Here is a 16,423-nt window from a genome sequence, read left to right as displayed (position 1 = left end):
TAGATTATTTGAGATTTTTTTCGTTAAAAAAAATAAAAAGAAAACTAAAAAATAAGAATATCATGACGAGCTATAAAATTAATCTAAAACTTATTGATGAAAGTTGTAGTTTTTGGGAAAAACAAATGAAGTTTGCAAAATCAGTTGATGGAGAAATTGAAAAAATAAGTGTCTTAATGATAAATTATGGGAATTATATTGAAAGTTTTGTTACACAAATTAATCCAAAACCAATTCACATAGGTTTGTCAATATTTTAATATTATTAAAAATTTAATAATGAACCGTAGATATCCATTCTCTTTCTACAATTTTGAATGGATTTAGATCAGTTTGTGATACATTTTTAATGTTACAAAAACAATTTCAAGACCTTGTTCTACAACCAACTAAAACTATAAATAACAAAATTGATGAATTAAAAAAACCAATTAAAGAAGCAAAAAAGAATGAAGTTAATGAAATTGCAGCATTCCAATTTCATAAAATTCATGAATATTTAAAAGTTCAAACACCATTATTTTTTGTTGACTATTTTAGAGTATTTGTTTCACATTATGAATTAGGAAAGAAATATATTCCAGATTTAAATGTATATCAAAATATGTATAATAATGCAGTACTTGTTTGTTTATTTTAAATTTGATATTATTAGATATAATATAAAATTCATTTATTAGAACTCTCAATTAGAAGAACCATCTTTAGATAAAACAATTATTTATAGTCAACCATTAATATCAATATTAACTGCTGAAGGAAGAACAGTGAATCAATTACCAAGAGCAATTGAAGAAATATTTAAAATATTATACACAAAAGGATGTTATACAAAAGGAATATTTAGAGAAAATAGTCTTGCTAGTAAAGATACTATTGATAAATTAGTCATATCTATTAGCTTTACTTCTTTCGAACAATACCCACCTGAAGTAACAGCTGCTGTTTTAAAATCATTTATGAGAGGAATGATAGAACCAGTTGTTGATATTAATACTGCATTTACATTAATAGAAACATGGAAAAATGTTTCAGAGTCAACATATGGTCTGAAAGATAAAATATCAGGTGCAACAGCACTTATCCAATCTCTTCCTCCTTCTCACTTTACAATGTTCTCACAATTTATAAAGCTTTGTTACAAAATTCATACATATAGTGATATCAACTTAATGAACGCAAAAAATTTAGCTGTATGCATTGCTCCAGTAATTATTCATATTCCAAATGAAACTTTGGAATCAACTACATTATCTATTTCTTTTATTACATTTGTAATAGAAAATTATCCTTCTATTTTCCCTGATGATGTAGATAAAAATTTATATAGAAGAACATTGAGTCAAAATGTACTTCAAATAAAACAAAAAGTGGTAGAACACTCTGAAATTATTTCTCCTCAAAAACAAACTTTCTTATCTCCTAAGAAAATAATACCTCCTAAAGACATACTAAATCATCAAAGGAAAATATCATCTTCTTGTCCTAACTCTCCACGTTCAATTGGTTTAATGAGAGGTCTACAAAAAGAAATGTCCCAAACACAACAAACAATGTCTACACTAGGTAAAATAATTGAAGACAATAAAATGTCTCAAACTAAATTATCTTCTCCATACAATATATCACCAAATGAAACTTATCAAAAATTAAAACCATCACATTCACAAACTTCTATTAACGAAATGGAAAAACAACAAAATTCATATTATAAAGAAGATGAATATAAAAAATGTCATCCACTAAAACCATCAGTACCATCTTCTGTTGCAATGTTAGCAAAAAAATATTCATCAAAAACAAATAATTTTAATTAAATCTTGTTTTTATAAATTTTTAATAAAATAAAATAATTAAAGAATTGAATGAAAAGTAAATAAGAATTATATCATTCTTATAATCCACTTATTTAGCTTTGGCTTGAATATCAGCAAGAAGAGCACCTCTATTGTTTTCTTGAACTTTAGCATCAGCAGCAATAACTGGTGCTGATCTATCATTACTTTCAACCTTCTTTAATTCTTTACCTTCTTTAATTCCACTAAGAAGTTCATTTCTATCACCTTTCTTAATTTCTACATTTTCAATAACTGGTGCACTCTTGTCAACAGTTTCAGCATGTTTGAGTTTTGCATCAGAAATTCCAGCAAGTACTTTAGCGTCCATTCTGTAAGAAACCAAGAAACTGGAATATTAAATATCACTAAGAATATTCGTAAGTTCTTAACATTTGTTCTAATTTTATTTTTATCCCTTCTTTCACCTCTTCTTCATTTCTAGATGTAGAGTTAGAACTCCTTTTTTCCTGGGAACAACTTCGTTTATGGTTTCTTTTCTCCAGATAATTCCCAGTATAACTATGAATCATTATTATAATATTAGTTTTGTGGTTTGTTTTTACTATTAATTTAAATTCTTAATTTATGGATAAAAATATAACTCTAGATTCACCTCTCATTTGTTTATAAAATATCCTTTCTAAAGTTAGTTCGTAACGCATTCGTGGCAGTGAATTGTCATCTTCAATTTTTGAAATAATGTTTTATCACAATTGTTTTTTTTTCCTTTTTATTTTCAAATAAAAGTTAATAAAATGTCATTCAAATTATTTTAAAATAATGTAATAAGAAAAAAATTGTAAATGAGAATATTTTTGAATAAAATAAAATTTAGTAAAATAATATGAATAATTATAATAAATTTCTATTAATAATAATTTAAACAAAATTGATGAATAATAGAAGGAATGAAATATGTAAAATATAAAAAGAATCATAAATAGAATAATTATAATAAAAAATAATATTATAATAATAAAATAAACATGAATTAAAAATTAATAACAAATAAACTAAAAAAATAGAATAAATGAAAGGGTTTTCAAAAAACAGAGAAAAAAGACTGAGATTGACACAGAGATGACTTCAAAGAGAAGAAACAACGGAAGATCAAAGAAAGGAAGAGGACATACCCAAAATGTCAGATGCAGCCATTGTGGAAGATGTGTTCCAAAAGATAAGGCCATTAAGAGATATCAAATTAAAAATATTGTAGAAGCCGCTGCTGTCCGTGATATTTCTGATAATTCAGCTCTCAATAAGTACAAATTACCAAAGACTTATATGAAATTAGAATATTGTGTTTCATGTGGTATTCATGGAAGAGTAGTTAGAGTCAGATCTAGAACAGATAGAAGAAATAGACTTCCACCAAAGAGAGTTGTTAAGAAGACTAATAAGCAACAAGCAGTCAAACCATCTACTGAAGCTGTTAAAGTTGAAGTTCCAGCTGATGTAGTTACTGCACCAAAAGTTGCTAGCCAAAAAGAAAGACCATTTAAATTCTTACAATAAATTAAGTCTGATCTGTTGTGTGGAATTTTATTTTATTTATTTAATAAATTTTTATAAAACTGTATTTAAGAGAATAAAATAATATTAAATAAAACTAAAGAAAGTAAATAAAAAAGGAAGAAAGTGATGATTTGGAAGAACGTAACCATTAAATTCATCTTATTAACAAATAAAGAAATTAGTTAAATAATGCAAAGTTATAATGGTATGGAATACCCATTTCTTGGTACAAGTCATTTTTATCCACCTTTTTCAATGCAAGGATTTGCTCAATTAAGTCAAGGACAATTTTCTTCATATGTTTTTCAAGATGTTAGTTTCCCAAACAGTTATTTCATTGATGTTTATCAAAATAATTTACAAGAAGAAATGATGAATATTAGTCGTTTAATTGATGATTTCCCATATGTATCTATGGACACAGAATTTCCAGGATTTTCAAGTAGAACATCTTGTAATATGCAAGACTCAACTGAACCTGAAGAACATTATTCATTTTTAAAAGGAAATGTAGATGAATTAAAAATAATTCAAGTTGGTATTACTTTACAAAATAAACATGGGGAATATCCAGAAAGTGTTAGAACATGGCAATTTAATTTTAAATTTGATCCTGATAAAGATGAATGTTCTGCTGATTCAATTCAATTATTACAAAAAGCAGGTATTAATTTTTCATATTTTAAAAATGCAGGAATTACTGAAGAAGATTTTGGAGAAACAATTATGACTTCAGGATTAGTTTTAAATGAAAACACCCATTGGTTAACATTTCATAGTGGATATGATTTTGGTTATTTATTGAGATTATTAACATGTGAAAAATTACCTTCTTCTGTTGACGATTTCTTTACAAAATTACGTATTTTCTTTCCTAATATTATTGACCTTAAACATGTTACCAATCAAATTAGTCAAACTTATCATGGTAGTTTACAAGCAATTGCTTCTAGTTTAGGAGTTCAAAGAATTGGTACAATGCATCAAGCTGGATCAGATAGTTTAATTACTGGTGGTCTTTATTTTAAATTAAAAGAAAAACATCTTGATTTTGATGATGAAAGATTTAATGGAATTTTATTTGGATTAAATGATGAATGAGTTTATTTGTGTTATATATTCCTTTATTTTTAAGTTAATCAAAAATAGTTTTTAAAAGAATTTATTCAAAAAGAAAAGAAAAATGATTAATTGGATTGAATGAGAAAAAAGAAATGATGATGATTTTTTTTAATAAGAACTATAAAAAGAACTATAAATTAATAAAAATAAATAATGGATACTCTTGAGCAATACGTTTTAGAACCAACTGAAGAATTTGTTTTAGATAGTAAACGATTCATTACCAAATGTAATAAACCAGACCGTAAAGAATATAATAAAACAATTTATGTTGTTTTAATTGGATTTGCTATTCTTGGATTTTTTGGATATTTTATTAAATTAGTCCATATACCAATTACTGGTCTTTTGATGTCATCAGAATAACATAATAATCCTTCGTATAATTGAAGAAATTAATCATCTAAAATTTATTTATTCTTTTTTTTTGTTTTTAATAAATTTTGAATCAGTCGAACATATTTTAGAAATAATTAAAAAAAGAAAAAAAATTTAAATTAAAAATACTTGTTGATACATAAACTATTATTTCTTTTCTTCATCTTCAATTTGATTTGGTTTCATTTCATATATTGGAGTTCCTTGACGTTTTTTTGGAACATAAGGTTTTGTTATAAGAATATATTGACAGCCAATAACAGGATTTAATACCTAAAAAATTAATTTATAAAATGAATTCCTCTTTTAAACAAATAAAAAAAACAAACAAAGCTAAGAACTAATACAAATTCTAATATCATTGGAATTATAAATGGAATATATTTACAATTAATAGAAATATTTTTATTTTTAAAAGATGATGAAATTATATTGGTACAATAGTTATACCCTCGTTTTACTTCATATATTTGCCAACATATTATCGCAATAAACAAAATTGCTGTTATACCTCCAAATATGAATAACTATTTATTACTTCTTTTTTTTGTTATTAAGATATTATTACTTTAAGTAATGAAACAAACACCAAATGAATATGACGCCCTTCGAAAAACTAACCCTGCAATAACTATTGAAATAACTACTCCTAAAGAGAGACATAATGTCAAATATACTAAATATGAAATTGCTGGTTCAAATCCACATTGAAACGTATGACTGTTATTACTTACTAAATCTAATTAATTTTTATTTACTTGATTTTAATGAAATAATACAAACCAATTGTAAATTGAAAAGTTTTAAATCCATCCATATTACTATGACCACACGCCTTTGTTTTTTCTGGACCCCCTAAAATCTATTTTATAAGTAACCAAAACATAAATTGTTTAATCACAAAACAAACATTGATTTTTGATACATCATCATATTGATCATTTGTCATTACAAATGTATAAAATATAATACATACTATTATTACTAACGCAATAAAGATATAAAACCCAATTGTAAATAATGTACAACACCCTTGTTTAATATTCATTAATATCAAATCAGTTAAATAATAATACAAGTTCTACTCTTAAATGATTAAAACTGGTCCATCAATATAAAACTAAAAAAAGAGAATTTTTAATGAAGAAATTTAAAAAGGAAAAAATTAAAAAGAAGTTTTTTTCTTTATTTTATTGTTTTAATAATATATTTGATTTTAGAAAAATTTGTTAAATAATATTGTCTTTTTTATTTTATTATAGGAAATTGTTCTTTTTTGTTTTTTAATATTTCTATTAAAATAACTTATTTTGATAGTATTATTAATTTTTCTTAAATAAATTCCCCTTTTTCTGAATTAAGGAATAAAAAGTATTATTATTTATTTATTGAAAAATGCATTGAATTATCTTATTATTTTGTTGTGAAGTTATTATGATAATAAATAAGAATAAAAAAATTATAGTAATTAATTTCTTAAATATATTATAGTGTTTTAACCAAGGTATCTCAGATGTTAAACCAGAATTTTTTTTCTATTTAATAAGACTGAGAGTTGTAATTAATATAATCAACTAATTATAATAAATGAATAACTAATTAAAACGAGATAAATAAAATTTGTAAATTGTTACCAAGACTTAAAATATTAAATTACAACACATCAGTAGTAAGTAATATTTTAAAGAATAGTGAGTGGAAGAAAAAAAATCTTGTCTTTTTCTTAGAATTCTAATTGATTTGTCTTTATTTTATTAATAAAAATTGTATTACTTCGTTATTTTGATAAGAATAAAATTTCAAAATAATACTAAAATAGGATTTCAATAAAAATAAATCTAAATCAAAAAGAAAATAACTTTTTTATTTTTTATTTTGTTTCTATATTTAATAGGAATGACACGAAAAAAAACATTGATAAGATTCAATTTAAAGAGTACTATATTGTATTGATAGTATAATTTTTTATAATTGAGAAAAAAGAAATAGAAAGTTATAAAATTAATGAATATTTTTCATTGAGAGACTAAAAAATCTCTTGATAAGACATCTTTTAAAACAGAAAAAAAAAGTATTTAAAAATATCTTTTTTACAAAATAATATGTGATTATTTATTTTTTTAACTTTTAAATATTTTATATAACTTTTCCAACAAAAACAAATTGAATTGAATAGTTTTTTATTTCCGTTATTCTGAATAGTTCAATTTAGTTACTCTGATAAAGAAACTTGTAAATAGGATGAAGGACATTCTTTTGTTTGAATACCACTTGACCCATTATTATGAATCATTTCTAATGTGGATTCATCACAAAGGATATGGTCATCTAAAGCAAGGTCTTTTGGAGTAAGTATAATATCACTAACAGAATGAACATTTTTCCATTTATTAACGAATTCTTCAATGTCATTAGTCCAATTAATTTTTTGAATTGATTGTTGAATTTTAAGACAATACCTACTTGTATTTTTTAGTATTTCTATATCAAGATCATTTCCCAAAGTAAACATATTAATTAATAATTCATTCCATTCTGATGCAATACTTTCAATTTGTTTTAACATACATTTCATTTCTTTACCATAAACATTTTCTCTAATTTTATTAGTAATTGTAACACAATTCTTTAGATTAATATTACATTTTTTAATGTCTTCAACTACTTGGTCTTGTTTACAATTCATCTTTTGATAAGTCTTTCCACTCTTTCCTTTTTTTTCTTCTTTAAGCTTTTTTAATTGATTTAATGCTTTTTGTTTGTTTTCTTTAATTCTTTCAACGGTACTAACCATGTCATTATGTTGTTTAATTCTTCTATTAATTTCATTAGTAATTCCATTCATTTTAGTTTCTAATTGTTGAGCACTAGTTTTAGTAGCTTGGACAATATTCTTTTCTATAAATTGTGCAGCATTTAAATGACACTCTGCCATAATTTTATTTTGAGAAATGAATTTGTCAATAAATTCTTTCATAGTTCTAAATATTGGTTAATGAATGAAACAAATTATTTAGAGACACTTGTTTATTATTTTAAAATAACTTAATAAAAATAATAAACAAACGAAGACATATTATCTTTTGGATTATAACGTTGAAACACTCTTTTTAGAGGTACCTTAGTTAAGTTTAATAATCTAGATCCATATTCTGTTTCAATAGATGCTTTTTCTGTAAAAAATGAAATGAGTCCAGCAGTTAGAGAAGAAAATGAATTTAAATAAGTGTTAATAGCAGGAAATTCAAACTACTACGTAAATCTTTTAGAATTAAATCAATACAAAGAATCAAACAACCAAATCTTGCATTGTAATATTAAATAAAAAGATTTCTTTTTATAAATTGAAGAGAAGGTTGATAGTAATTTTTACTACCGACAGGCTATTTCTTTCTTTTTTTTTGAATTTTCTATTTTTACTTTTTTGATTTTATACTGTTCTTATTCTATTTATTTCCATTTTTCTTTTATGCTTTATTTTTTTATTATTAACAAGATCATCAAATTTTTATTTAGAAACATTGGATGTTTTTATGGTTTTTATTCTTTTTTTTTATAAACAAGATTGTTATGTTTTAGTTTTAATCACTAACCCATTTTCCTATTTCTACTTCTTCCTGTATTTCACTTCTTTAAATAAAACTTTTATGTATCAAAAACAAGATTACATACACCAAATAATTATTGTGTTATTTTTTAATATTTTTTTTAAATTATCTGTCTAATAACGTTCTTCACTCTTTGTTTTAGTAATACAAACAATACAATTCGTTCATTGTTTGTTATTCATTACAATTTAAAAGATTTTAACATTTAGAAGCTTGTTATACACTTTTATTCTTTTGAATACGTTTTTTCTTTCTTAAGAATACTCTTAATTATCTTCTTCTTTCCAACATTTTCAATTAATTAGTGTTTTTTTATTTGATTAACTTTATTCTTGATAGTTTTTTATATTCAATTCTTATTCTTCATTACTTTTCATTTTTTTTTCATTCTTATTATTATTAAATCATCAAGGTTCCAAGTGGCATGTCAGAGACACACAGAATCCTAATATGTCCGAGTTTCGAGTCTTTAGTTATCTTCTGGTTATAACATGCCTTTAGTTAAATAACGAACCACTCAAGGCTTGTTGGTTATTATTTATTTGAGTGACTATGACGGTAGTATTATTATTTATCAACGTGTAAGTATATTTATCAATGATAGTTTTGAGCTGGATACGTGGTGGGTTATTAAGAAAAATGGATTCTTTAAGGGGTGTTGAGGGTAAAGAAGATGAGCCATAGTCATAGTGTTATGGATATCTTCTTCTTATAATAACATTATAAACAACGACGAGTTTTAATACTCATTAAATTCAAATTAAAAATTAGAAAGCAACTTAAATGATGAACTATTTAGTCGAACACGTTTGAAAAAAAAAACATTATTTCAAACAAAATAAAGCATGAAGAAACTAAGTCATTTATTTCTCAACATAATGAAAACCTAATCATAGGTAATTGATTTCTTTTATTTATAATTATTAAAGTTAGGTTGTAATATTAATTTCATTTATAAATGATGTATTTATCTTAAATACTATAATTTATTTACAGATATTCAGAAAATGAAGCAGGATCTAGAAATTAGATTGTATACTATTTTTATAATATTAGTTTTGAAAATAGTTAAGAACGAATTAAGTTTGATCTTTTTATTATTATAATTAATTATTATAAAATAATAAATTATTTTTATTTCTATTATTGTTTTATTTTAATTAAATTCTCTTAATTAATATTATTACAATACGTTACATTCATTAAATTATCTTTCTTCTCACTGCTCATTATTTTCAATTTTATCATCAATCTGTTTATTACTTTTATCTTTATTAACAAATGTATTATCATTTTCTATTAATTAATTAATAATTGAAATAGATTTCATTTATATTATCATTGTATTTCTTATTCTACGCTTTTCTATTCTTAAGAAAGAAGTAGAATTAATTAATGAGTCATACCTTCATTAGTATTAATTGTATCTGAATACCACTTCAACCTTTCTTAACATCACCATTTTAATTGTGATATTTAAAACACATTTATTTTAAATTAATTAGAGTTATACCAATATGATAATATATTGAATTGTATGAATAATTGATATTAATATTTAAATACACCATTACAACTACTTTTAGTTGTGATAAAAATACAAATAACCTTTCAAGTTAATAACAATATCATTTGAATTGATAACATTAATTTGAATAAATAACTATTATTCAAATTAAAACAGAAAATGAAATAGAAATAAAATAATTAATATCAAATAATAAAAAAGACTGGATTGAATATATTTAACTTTATTTAATAAATTAATGATAAGTTCTCATAAAATAATTAGCAGTAATAATATCAAATATCCAATTGATAAATGATAAACTAATATATTTTTAATGGTTTAAAATATTTAAAACACATTTAAATATGGTTTATTTAAAAACATCATAACTGATAATGAAATGTTTATTATTAAAATTAAAATTCAATTTTATGTTGAAGTAGTTATGAGAAAAAAAAAGACCGTCAAGAACTGTAACATGAATTATTGAATAATATTAGAAATGAATCAATTCGTTATTGAAATTCATAGATATTATTTTTCGTTAAAGTAAGTTTAAAATAGTATTAAATAAATAGTTAAAACAAATAGTTAAAGTATTAAACATATAAAATTTGTCTACCATCTTATTTTTTGTTCAACTTCATTTTTTAGTTAGATGTAATTTTGCGTCACTTCATATTATTTGTTATATCTTTTGAAACGAAAAAGGCACAAACAGAAAAAGAAATCAATGTTATAATTTACCTAATATTAGGTTTTTCAACATGTAGAAAAGTGAGCAAATCATTTTCTTAAACATGCTTTATTTCTATTTATATAACGTTTTTTCAAACTTGTTGACTTAAAATGAAAAAGGTACAAATAATTAAAAAAAAAAAAGAAATTTTTAAGGGTTAATAATGTGTTAATGACGTCAAATCTTTTTAAAAAATTTTAGTTTGAAAAAGGATGGATACTAACACAAAAAAATGTTTTGATTTTATCTTTAAAATTATCATCTCATCTATTGAGTGTAAGAATAAAGAAGCTCTTATTGACTTAGTCAAGTCCTCAGTAGAAAACGATATTAATGTTTCACAATTACTAGAAAATAACAAATTTTTATTCAACAAACCTGAACAAAAAAGTTATAGTATTGATGATGATTTTTATGGTTATGTGACTTGGATTAATTGTTTAACGAACGAAAATTTTATAGAAACTGTTATTCAAAATTTCAATGATAATCAATTTATTCAAATGATAAAAGAAATGATAGAAAAAGATCTACTAGAACCTGACAAGAAGAAACTTGCAGAACAGCTTATTTATAAGGAAAATTCCAATTATCATTTTATTAACTCTTCACTAAATTCTCAGTTAAAAAATGAAATAAATACAGCAGATTATTTAGATTTTAAAAATAGTATAGAAGAAGAGTTTATGAAGAATAGTTTAGTTGAAGATATGACAGAATCCAATTTAAAATCAAGTAGGCAACTAGTAAATACACAATTGTATGACTCAATGTTAAATGATTATATAAATGAGAAAGTTAATAAACACATAGAAATGATTAAAAACAATATTCATTGTGATGAACTATCTCTATCATTCGATAGTGAACAATTAGTTCAGAAAGAATTGGATAAAGTTATTCTTCCTCAAGTTGAACAACAAACAGTTGTTATGCTAATTAGTGATGAAGGAAAAATAGTTTCTATTTATTCAAAAAAACCTAATATATCCGTTTTATACCCTCCGAAAAATAATACAATGTTACTTTTTAATGAAAATGGTAAACAGAAAGAATGTAAAAAAAGTTCGTTCCTTTTTATCAATAATAACCAAATTAATTTTTATGATGGGTTATTGAATTCTTTTATTGAATTAAATGATGGAACAATTGATACTGAATTTAAAGGTGAGATTTTAGATTTTATTGGAGTAAAAAAATGGAAAACTGTACGAGTTGTAGTTTATAATAAGTCTCCTAAAAGTGGCAGTGATAATACTACTGATAATACTGCTGATAATGCATCTATACATTTAACTTCAAATACTAAAACATTAAAAGACGTTCTTGAAAAGGAGTTGAAACTAACTAATACTAAGTATGATTACAATGAAATTAAAGGGCTACATGACATTAAATCAACAGAGGTAATTGAAATTTATGTTCAAGTTGAAAATAACATTAACATCATTGGGCTTCTTGCTAATAAAAAAACAGTATGCTTCTTTGAATATGAAATTGACAAATTAAATTCTCAAAGATACACAAGGAAGCCTATACGTTATTTCCAAAAATCATCATATAATAATTTTTCAATAACTCCTCCTGACCCAGTTATATCATTCGACACACCAGGATTTATTTTGACTACTCCACTTTTTTCAATATCTGATCAGTTAACCATCACTAAATATCCATTCAATTTGAAACTTTATTCTCCAACCTTTGAAACTAATTCCTTTTTCATTAGTGGTCCAACTTCTCAAAGGGTAAAAGAAATAGCTTATCGTTTTACAGAAGTATGAGAAAGTTTATTTGTTTCATGCTAGAGAACAGAAATTGATTTTTTCAAAAAAAAAATATACACTATTTTTAATGTTTTATGAAAATTGTATTTAATGAAGTTGTGAAGTAAAGAAACAACTAACTTTTTTTTTAAATACAATGAGTTTTACAAATAAAACTCAATAATAGTTATTTATTTGCTTATTATAAAATTCTTTATTTCTTTTAAAGTAGTAAAAGAGTATTATAGGAATAAATATAACTAAAAATGAAAGAAAGTAATTTTTCAAATACTATGAAAATTGAAGATAATATAAGTACATATTAAATAAACTTAAAATAATTAAAGGAAATAAAAAGGTTGTTGTATATGTTTTAATATAAAAATCAATTAATGATTCAAAAAAGAACACAATGAGATAAATTTACAGGAAGAAAATGACTATATTAATTAATGACATTTACTTAGTTATTTGTATTTTCTTTGTTTTGAGAAATTAAAATATTAATACTATTGTTAGATTCTTCTCATTGTCTTTATTACAACAGGTATTTTGTTTATACGTTATTTGTAATACCATTATTATTGTTATTATATCTGTATCATTTTCTATTTCTTTTAATTTTTATTGATAAAATATAATTAAATCAATCATTATTTATCAGAGTTTGAATTATTTCTATTTTATCTCATATTTATATTTCTTATTTTATAATATTTTGTATTTATTTAATTTGTGTAAATGAATTATTATATATTTTCATTTTACATATCAATTACGTCATTAACATTTTTTTATTTTGTTTATCATTTTCAATATATTATTTCATATTATCAATTTAATATATATGTTAATATATATTTGTTATAATTAAATATAATTGAATAATCTGTTAATATTATATAATGAAGTGAATATTATAAATTTACATTTTCTATTTCTTTATGATATTTGGTTGTTATAGATTTAAATATTTCTTCATTTCCATATGTATTTATCAATTTGTTTATTCTTTCTAATTCTATATATTAATAATATATGTGATATATATGTTATATTATTTATATAACATTTACATTATTATGTATTTTCATTATGTGTTATATCTATTTTTTTTTAATTAATTTATTTATTAATTTTTCGTGAACTATTAATAATTGAATATTTCATTCATTTAATGCTTAATGATTTTAATACTTTTAAATTATTATTAAATTATATCCAATTTTTTATACATTGCAAAGTCTAATATTTATATTCATCTATTTATTATGATATTATTCATTTATTTTCTTTATCACTTCTTTTTTATTCTTCTTTTTATTATTTCTTTATTCTCTTTTTTACTTTCTTTAAAAATATTCATTCTTGAAAATCATATTTATTTCTCTTAATTTCTTTACTTCTTGTGTTGTTGTTTTATGAGAATTTTAATTATATTCTAATTAACTCTTTTCTATTTTTATCTATTCAACTCATTAATCATAATCAATAATAATTTTATGATGTGTATAATCTTCTTTTGATAATAATTTAGAATATATAGATTTAGAATAAAATATTTTCCTTATTTATATTCAAATTCACAGAATATCAAGTTCATTATATAGAATCAATATCTAATTCTTGATATATCATCAGTATTTATCATTGTATTATATCAATAATATTTTTGTATTGTTGTTACATTCTTTTTTAATTTAATTGTTTATTCTTCTATTTTATTTTTCTTTATTTAATTTATTCACTTGTTCTATTCCTATTTATATTGTTTATTATTATTATTTTTTATTTGTGTATTATTTCTTATTTCTTCTTGTATATTTTCATCTATCATTATTTATTTTATTATTAATGTTTTAAATATTCTTAATATTATGTTATTTGTAATTATTATATCTTAATTTGATTTTGTAATTATTTTAAATCATCAATATAAAGTAAATGATTTATTTCTATATTTATATTGTTTTGTTGATTATGTATAATTTTTTTGAATTATTCTTATTAATTGTATTGATATACATTCATTAGATAATATGAAATATGAGAAAATACATATTATTAAAGTATTCATTTTTCAATACTTATATAATTAATTATGTTATTGATATTAGATATTAGTTGTATTCTCAATTAATCTTGTAGTTTATATTCTCAATTATATACTCTTGAATGCTCTATTATTTTAATCATTTATTATCTAAAATAATTTAAATGAATTTATATTTTTCTGATATCATTATATATTTCTATCAATTTTAATTCTAATGAGAACTGTGTTTCTTTTGTTTGTTTTATTTTATTTTTCATTAATAGTTATTGTTCAATTTTATTTTTAATAAAAGTAATAAATACTTTTAATATAACTAAAATATATAACATATCTATAATTAGTATGATTTAATTGATATCATTCTTTATTTATTAATATGGTCATTCATTTCATAAATTCATTTCATATATTTAATGATTGTTTAATTAATTTTTTTATTTCTTTTATTCTTTTATTAGTATAAGATATTTTATCAAAAATCATTCAATTAAGTCTATTCCTGGAATTTTACAATTTTTGTTTATGATTATAATTATTTTTTTAACTGTTAATTTACTTATTTTTTTCATTTTTATTCATACATTTGTTATTTCTTCTATTAATTATTCATTTATAATATTTGTTTCTTCTTTTATTTCTTTATAAAATGATTATATTTTATTTTGTTTGAAATTCTATTATTTATTGTTTATGATTTTCTTTTCATAGCTCTCAATATTATTAATTTCTATTTCTTTTCTTATTTTCTTTTTTATCTTCTATTTCAACTTTTTAGTATTAATTAAATATGTTATTATTTCATTTTATATTTTCATTTTAATTATATTATTATTATTCTTTATGTGTAATATTTGTTTAATTTTTTGTATATTATTGATATTTAATAAGTAATTGATTTTATTTATTTTTGATATTATTTTATCAATAAATCTCTTTCTTTTATTAGTACTTTATTCTATCATTTGTTTGATTGGTAATTTAAATGAATAATTATATTTTTTTTTTAATTTCATTTAATGAATTGAGATAAATATTTATGTCTATTTTATTTATCGATCTTTGATTTTGATTAAAATTTATAGATTTTATCTCTTTTCTTTTTATTATCTTTATTATTTCTTTTTCTGTATTATTTTTATTATTTGATATATTTTATTTTATTTATTATTATTTATTTCATTTTCAACTTCATTACATATATCTTTTAATTTCATTATGTAATTCTATTAATATTTATATTTATCAATTATAATTAATATGATAATTATAATTAAATTTATTTGATAATAAATTAAAGTCATCATGATTTATTTGATACTTTATTATTTTATTTATATAATAATTATATAATCAAATTATATATTATTTGTTTGTTTATTTAATATTTCTTCTATTAATAGTTGTGAATTCATTTTATTTTGTGTTACCATTAGTTTCCTGTATTACTATCATTGATTCTATATTGTTCATGTTCAAATTCATCAACTGCGTATTGATTTGATCTTGTTGGTTCATACTTAATATTTCTCGTTATTTTATTTTTTGTTGTTTTTTCTATCAGTGTTTAAATGTTTATGTATTATTTTGTGTTTTAATTATTTTTGATATTATATTGTTGAATTTTATGAATAATTAATCTAATTTCTTCTTGTGTCTTTATATAAGAAAGAATAATAAAGAATATAAAATAATAAATTGTTTTATCTTCTTTTATTTATATTATTGTTATTTATTCTTATTTTGTTATAAACATACTCATTCATTAGTAGATGATATGAAATGGTTGTTCATATTCATTTATTGATTTTTTATATTCTTTTTTACTTTTTATATTCCATTTAAACAATATTTAATATTTTCATTTTATTTCAACTACAATGAATCTTTCTGG

The 16,423-nt window shown here is 21.4% G+C and overlaps 6 protein-coding genes across 6 annotated transcripts, besides 51 other annotated features; 4 read left to right on the top strand and 2 right to left on the bottom strand.

Moving 5' to 3' along the window:
• Positions 1-62: 62 nt before the first annotated feature.
• On the top strand, positions 63-1,817 carry EDI_070960 (T-cell activation Rho GTPase activating protein, putative; the record flags this gene model as incomplete). The annotated part of the gene is made up of 3 exons (XM_001739260.1): positions 63-243; positions 291-625; positions 681-1,817. The coding sequence occupies 3 exons, from the start codon at positions 63-65 to the stop codon at positions 1,815-1,817; spliced, it is 1,653 nt and encodes a 550-aa protein (XP_001739312.1).
• Positions 251-281: a sequence feature (AT_rich).
• Positions 631-679: a sequence feature (AT_rich).
• Positions 1,802-1,858: a sequence feature (AT_rich).
• Positions 1,859-2,565: 707 nt separating this feature from the next.
• Positions 2,566-2,670: a sequence feature (AT_rich).
• Positions 2,671-2,846: a microsatellite.
• A 72-nt stretch (positions 2,847-2,918) lies between these two features.
• Positions 2,919-3,353, top strand: EDI_070950 (40S ribosomal protein S26E, putative; the record flags this gene model as incomplete). Its single annotated transcript, XM_001739259.1, has 1 exon — positions 2,919-3,353. The coding sequence occupies one exon, from the start codon at positions 2,919-2,921 to the stop codon at positions 3,351-3,353; it is 435 nt and encodes a 144-aa protein (XP_001739311.1).
• A 23-nt stretch (positions 3,354-3,376) lies between these two features.
• Positions 3,377-3,412: a sequence feature (AT_rich).
• An 8-nt stretch (positions 3,413-3,420) lies between these two features.
• Positions 3,421-3,466: a microsatellite.
• Positions 3,467-3,542: 76 nt separating this feature from the next.
• Positions 3,543-4,454, top strand: EDI_070940 (CCR4-NOT transcription complex subunit, putative; the record flags this gene model as incomplete). Its single annotated transcript, XM_001739258.1, has 1 exon — positions 3,543-4,454. One exon carries the CDS (start codon positions 3,543-3,545, stop codon positions 4,452-4,454), a length of 912 nt encoding a protein of 303 aa, XP_001739310.1.
• A 122-nt stretch (positions 4,455-4,576) lies between these two features.
• Positions 4,577-4,630: a sequence feature (AT_rich).
• Positions 4,631-4,879: 249 nt separating this feature from the next.
• Positions 4,880-4,920: a sequence feature (AT_rich).
• A 13-nt stretch (positions 4,921-4,933) lies between these two features.
• Positions 4,934-4,981: a sequence feature (AT_rich).
• A 19-nt stretch (positions 4,982-5,000) lies between these two features.
• Positions 5,001-5,901, bottom strand: EDI_070930 (uncharacterized protein; the record flags this gene model as incomplete). Its single annotated transcript, XM_001739257.1, has 5 exons — positions 5,001-5,126; positions 5,183-5,380; positions 5,441-5,586; positions 5,637-5,715; positions 5,764-5,901. The coding sequence occupies 5 exons, from the start codon at positions 5,899-5,901 to the stop codon at positions 5,001-5,003; spliced, it is 687 nt and encodes a 228-aa protein (XP_001739309.1).
• Positions 5,128-5,148: a sequence feature (AT_rich).
• Positions 5,231-5,270: a sequence feature (AT_rich).
• Positions 5,902-6,012: 111 nt separating the features above from the next.
• Positions 6,013-6,196: a sequence feature (AT_rich).
• An 86-nt stretch (positions 6,197-6,282) lies between these two features.
• Positions 6,283-6,343: a sequence feature (AT_rich).
• A 255-nt stretch (positions 6,344-6,598) lies between these two features.
• Positions 6,599-6,746: a sequence feature (AT_rich).
• A 169-nt stretch (positions 6,747-6,915) lies between these two features.
• Positions 6,916-6,997: a sequence feature (AT_rich).
• Positions 6,998-7,065: 68 nt separating this feature from the next.
• EDI_070920 (uncharacterized protein) lies at positions 7,066-8,163 on the bottom strand (the record flags this gene model as incomplete). Its single annotated transcript, XM_001739256.1, has 3 exons — positions 7,066-7,834; positions 7,921-8,102; positions 8,149-8,163. 3 exons carry the CDS (start codon positions 8,161-8,163, stop codon positions 7,066-7,068), a joined length of 966 nt encoding a protein of 321 aa, XP_001739308.1.
• Positions 7,880-7,915: a sequence feature (AT_rich).
• A 76-nt stretch (positions 8,164-8,239) lies between the features above and the next one.
• Positions 8,240-8,343: a microsatellite.
• Positions 8,344-8,542: 199 nt separating this feature from the next.
• Positions 8,543-8,570: a sequence feature (AT_rich).
• A 200-nt stretch (positions 8,571-8,770) lies between these two features.
• Positions 8,771-8,862: a microsatellite.
• Positions 8,863-8,871: 9 nt separating this feature from the next.
• Positions 8,872-9,031: a repeat region.
• Positions 8,991-9,372: a repeat region.
• Positions 9,373-9,398: 26 nt separating this feature from the next.
• Positions 9,399-9,454: a sequence feature (AT_rich).
• A 101-nt stretch (positions 9,455-9,555) lies between these two features.
• Positions 9,556-9,738: a microsatellite.
• A 20-nt stretch (positions 9,739-9,758) lies between these two features.
• Positions 9,759-9,800: a sequence feature (AT_rich).
• A 306-nt stretch (positions 9,801-10,106) lies between these two features.
• Positions 10,107-10,189: a sequence feature (AT_rich).
• Positions 10,190-10,199: 10 nt separating this feature from the next.
• Positions 10,200-10,229: a sequence feature (AT_rich).
• A 145-nt stretch (positions 10,230-10,374) lies between these two features.
• Positions 10,375-10,404: a sequence feature (AT_rich).
• A 290-nt stretch (positions 10,405-10,694) lies between these two features.
• Positions 10,695-10,820: a repeat region.
• Positions 10,821-10,833: 13 nt separating this feature from the next.
• Positions 10,834-10,864: a sequence feature (AT_rich).
• Positions 10,865-10,922: 58 nt separating this feature from the next.
• EDI_070910 (uncharacterized protein) lies at positions 10,923-12,494 on the top strand (the record flags this gene model as incomplete). Its single annotated transcript, XM_001739255.1, has 1 exon — positions 10,923-12,494. One exon carries the CDS (start codon positions 10,923-10,925, stop codon positions 12,492-12,494), a length of 1,572 nt encoding a protein of 523 aa, XP_001739307.1.
• A 483-nt stretch (positions 12,495-12,977) lies between these two features.
• Positions 12,978-13,070: a microsatellite.
• Positions 13,071-13,091: 21 nt separating this feature from the next.
• Positions 13,092-13,123: a sequence feature (AT_rich).
• A 25-nt stretch (positions 13,124-13,148) lies between these two features.
• Positions 13,149-13,211: a microsatellite.
• Positions 13,212-13,264: 53 nt separating this feature from the next.
• Positions 13,265-13,383: a sequence feature (AT_rich).
• A 51-nt stretch (positions 13,384-13,434) lies between these two features.
• Positions 13,435-13,615: a microsatellite.
• A 48-nt stretch (positions 13,616-13,663) lies between these two features.
• Positions 13,664-13,697: a sequence feature (AT_rich).
• A 28-nt stretch (positions 13,698-13,725) lies between these two features.
• Positions 13,726-13,826: a microsatellite.
• A 338-nt stretch (positions 13,827-14,164) lies between these two features.
• Positions 14,165-14,332: a microsatellite.
• Positions 14,231-14,398: a microsatellite.
• Positions 14,399-14,657: 259 nt separating this feature from the next.
• Positions 14,658-14,709: a sequence feature (AT_rich).
• A 62-nt stretch (positions 14,710-14,771) lies between these two features.
• Positions 14,772-14,858: a sequence feature (AT_rich).
• Positions 14,859-14,892: 34 nt separating this feature from the next.
• Positions 14,893-14,988: a microsatellite.
• Positions 14,989-15,047: 59 nt separating this feature from the next.
• Positions 15,048-15,175: a microsatellite.
• A 7-nt stretch (positions 15,176-15,182) lies between these two features.
• Positions 15,183-15,371: a microsatellite.
• Positions 15,326-15,504: a microsatellite.
• Positions 15,505-15,506: 2 nt separating this feature from the next.
• Positions 15,507-15,550: a sequence feature (AT_rich).
• A 40-nt stretch (positions 15,551-15,590) lies between these two features.
• Positions 15,591-15,773: a microsatellite.
• Positions 15,662-15,817: a microsatellite.
• Positions 15,818-15,837: 20 nt separating this feature from the next.
• Positions 15,838-15,913: a microsatellite.
• Positions 15,914-16,227: 314 nt separating this feature from the next.
• Positions 16,228-16,280: a microsatellite.
• A 10-nt stretch (positions 16,281-16,290) lies between these two features.
• Positions 16,291-16,423: a repeat region.

This window comes from Entamoeba dispar, genomic scaffold, assembly GCF_000209125.1.
Source record: "Entamoeba dispar SAW760 scf_1105229462071 genomic scaffold, whole genome shotgun sequence".
Classification (NCBI taxonomy): Eukaryota; Evosea; order Mastigamoebida; family Endamoebidae; genus Entamoeba; species Entamoeba dispar.
This window is presented reverse-complemented; position numbering and strand designations above follow the sequence as displayed.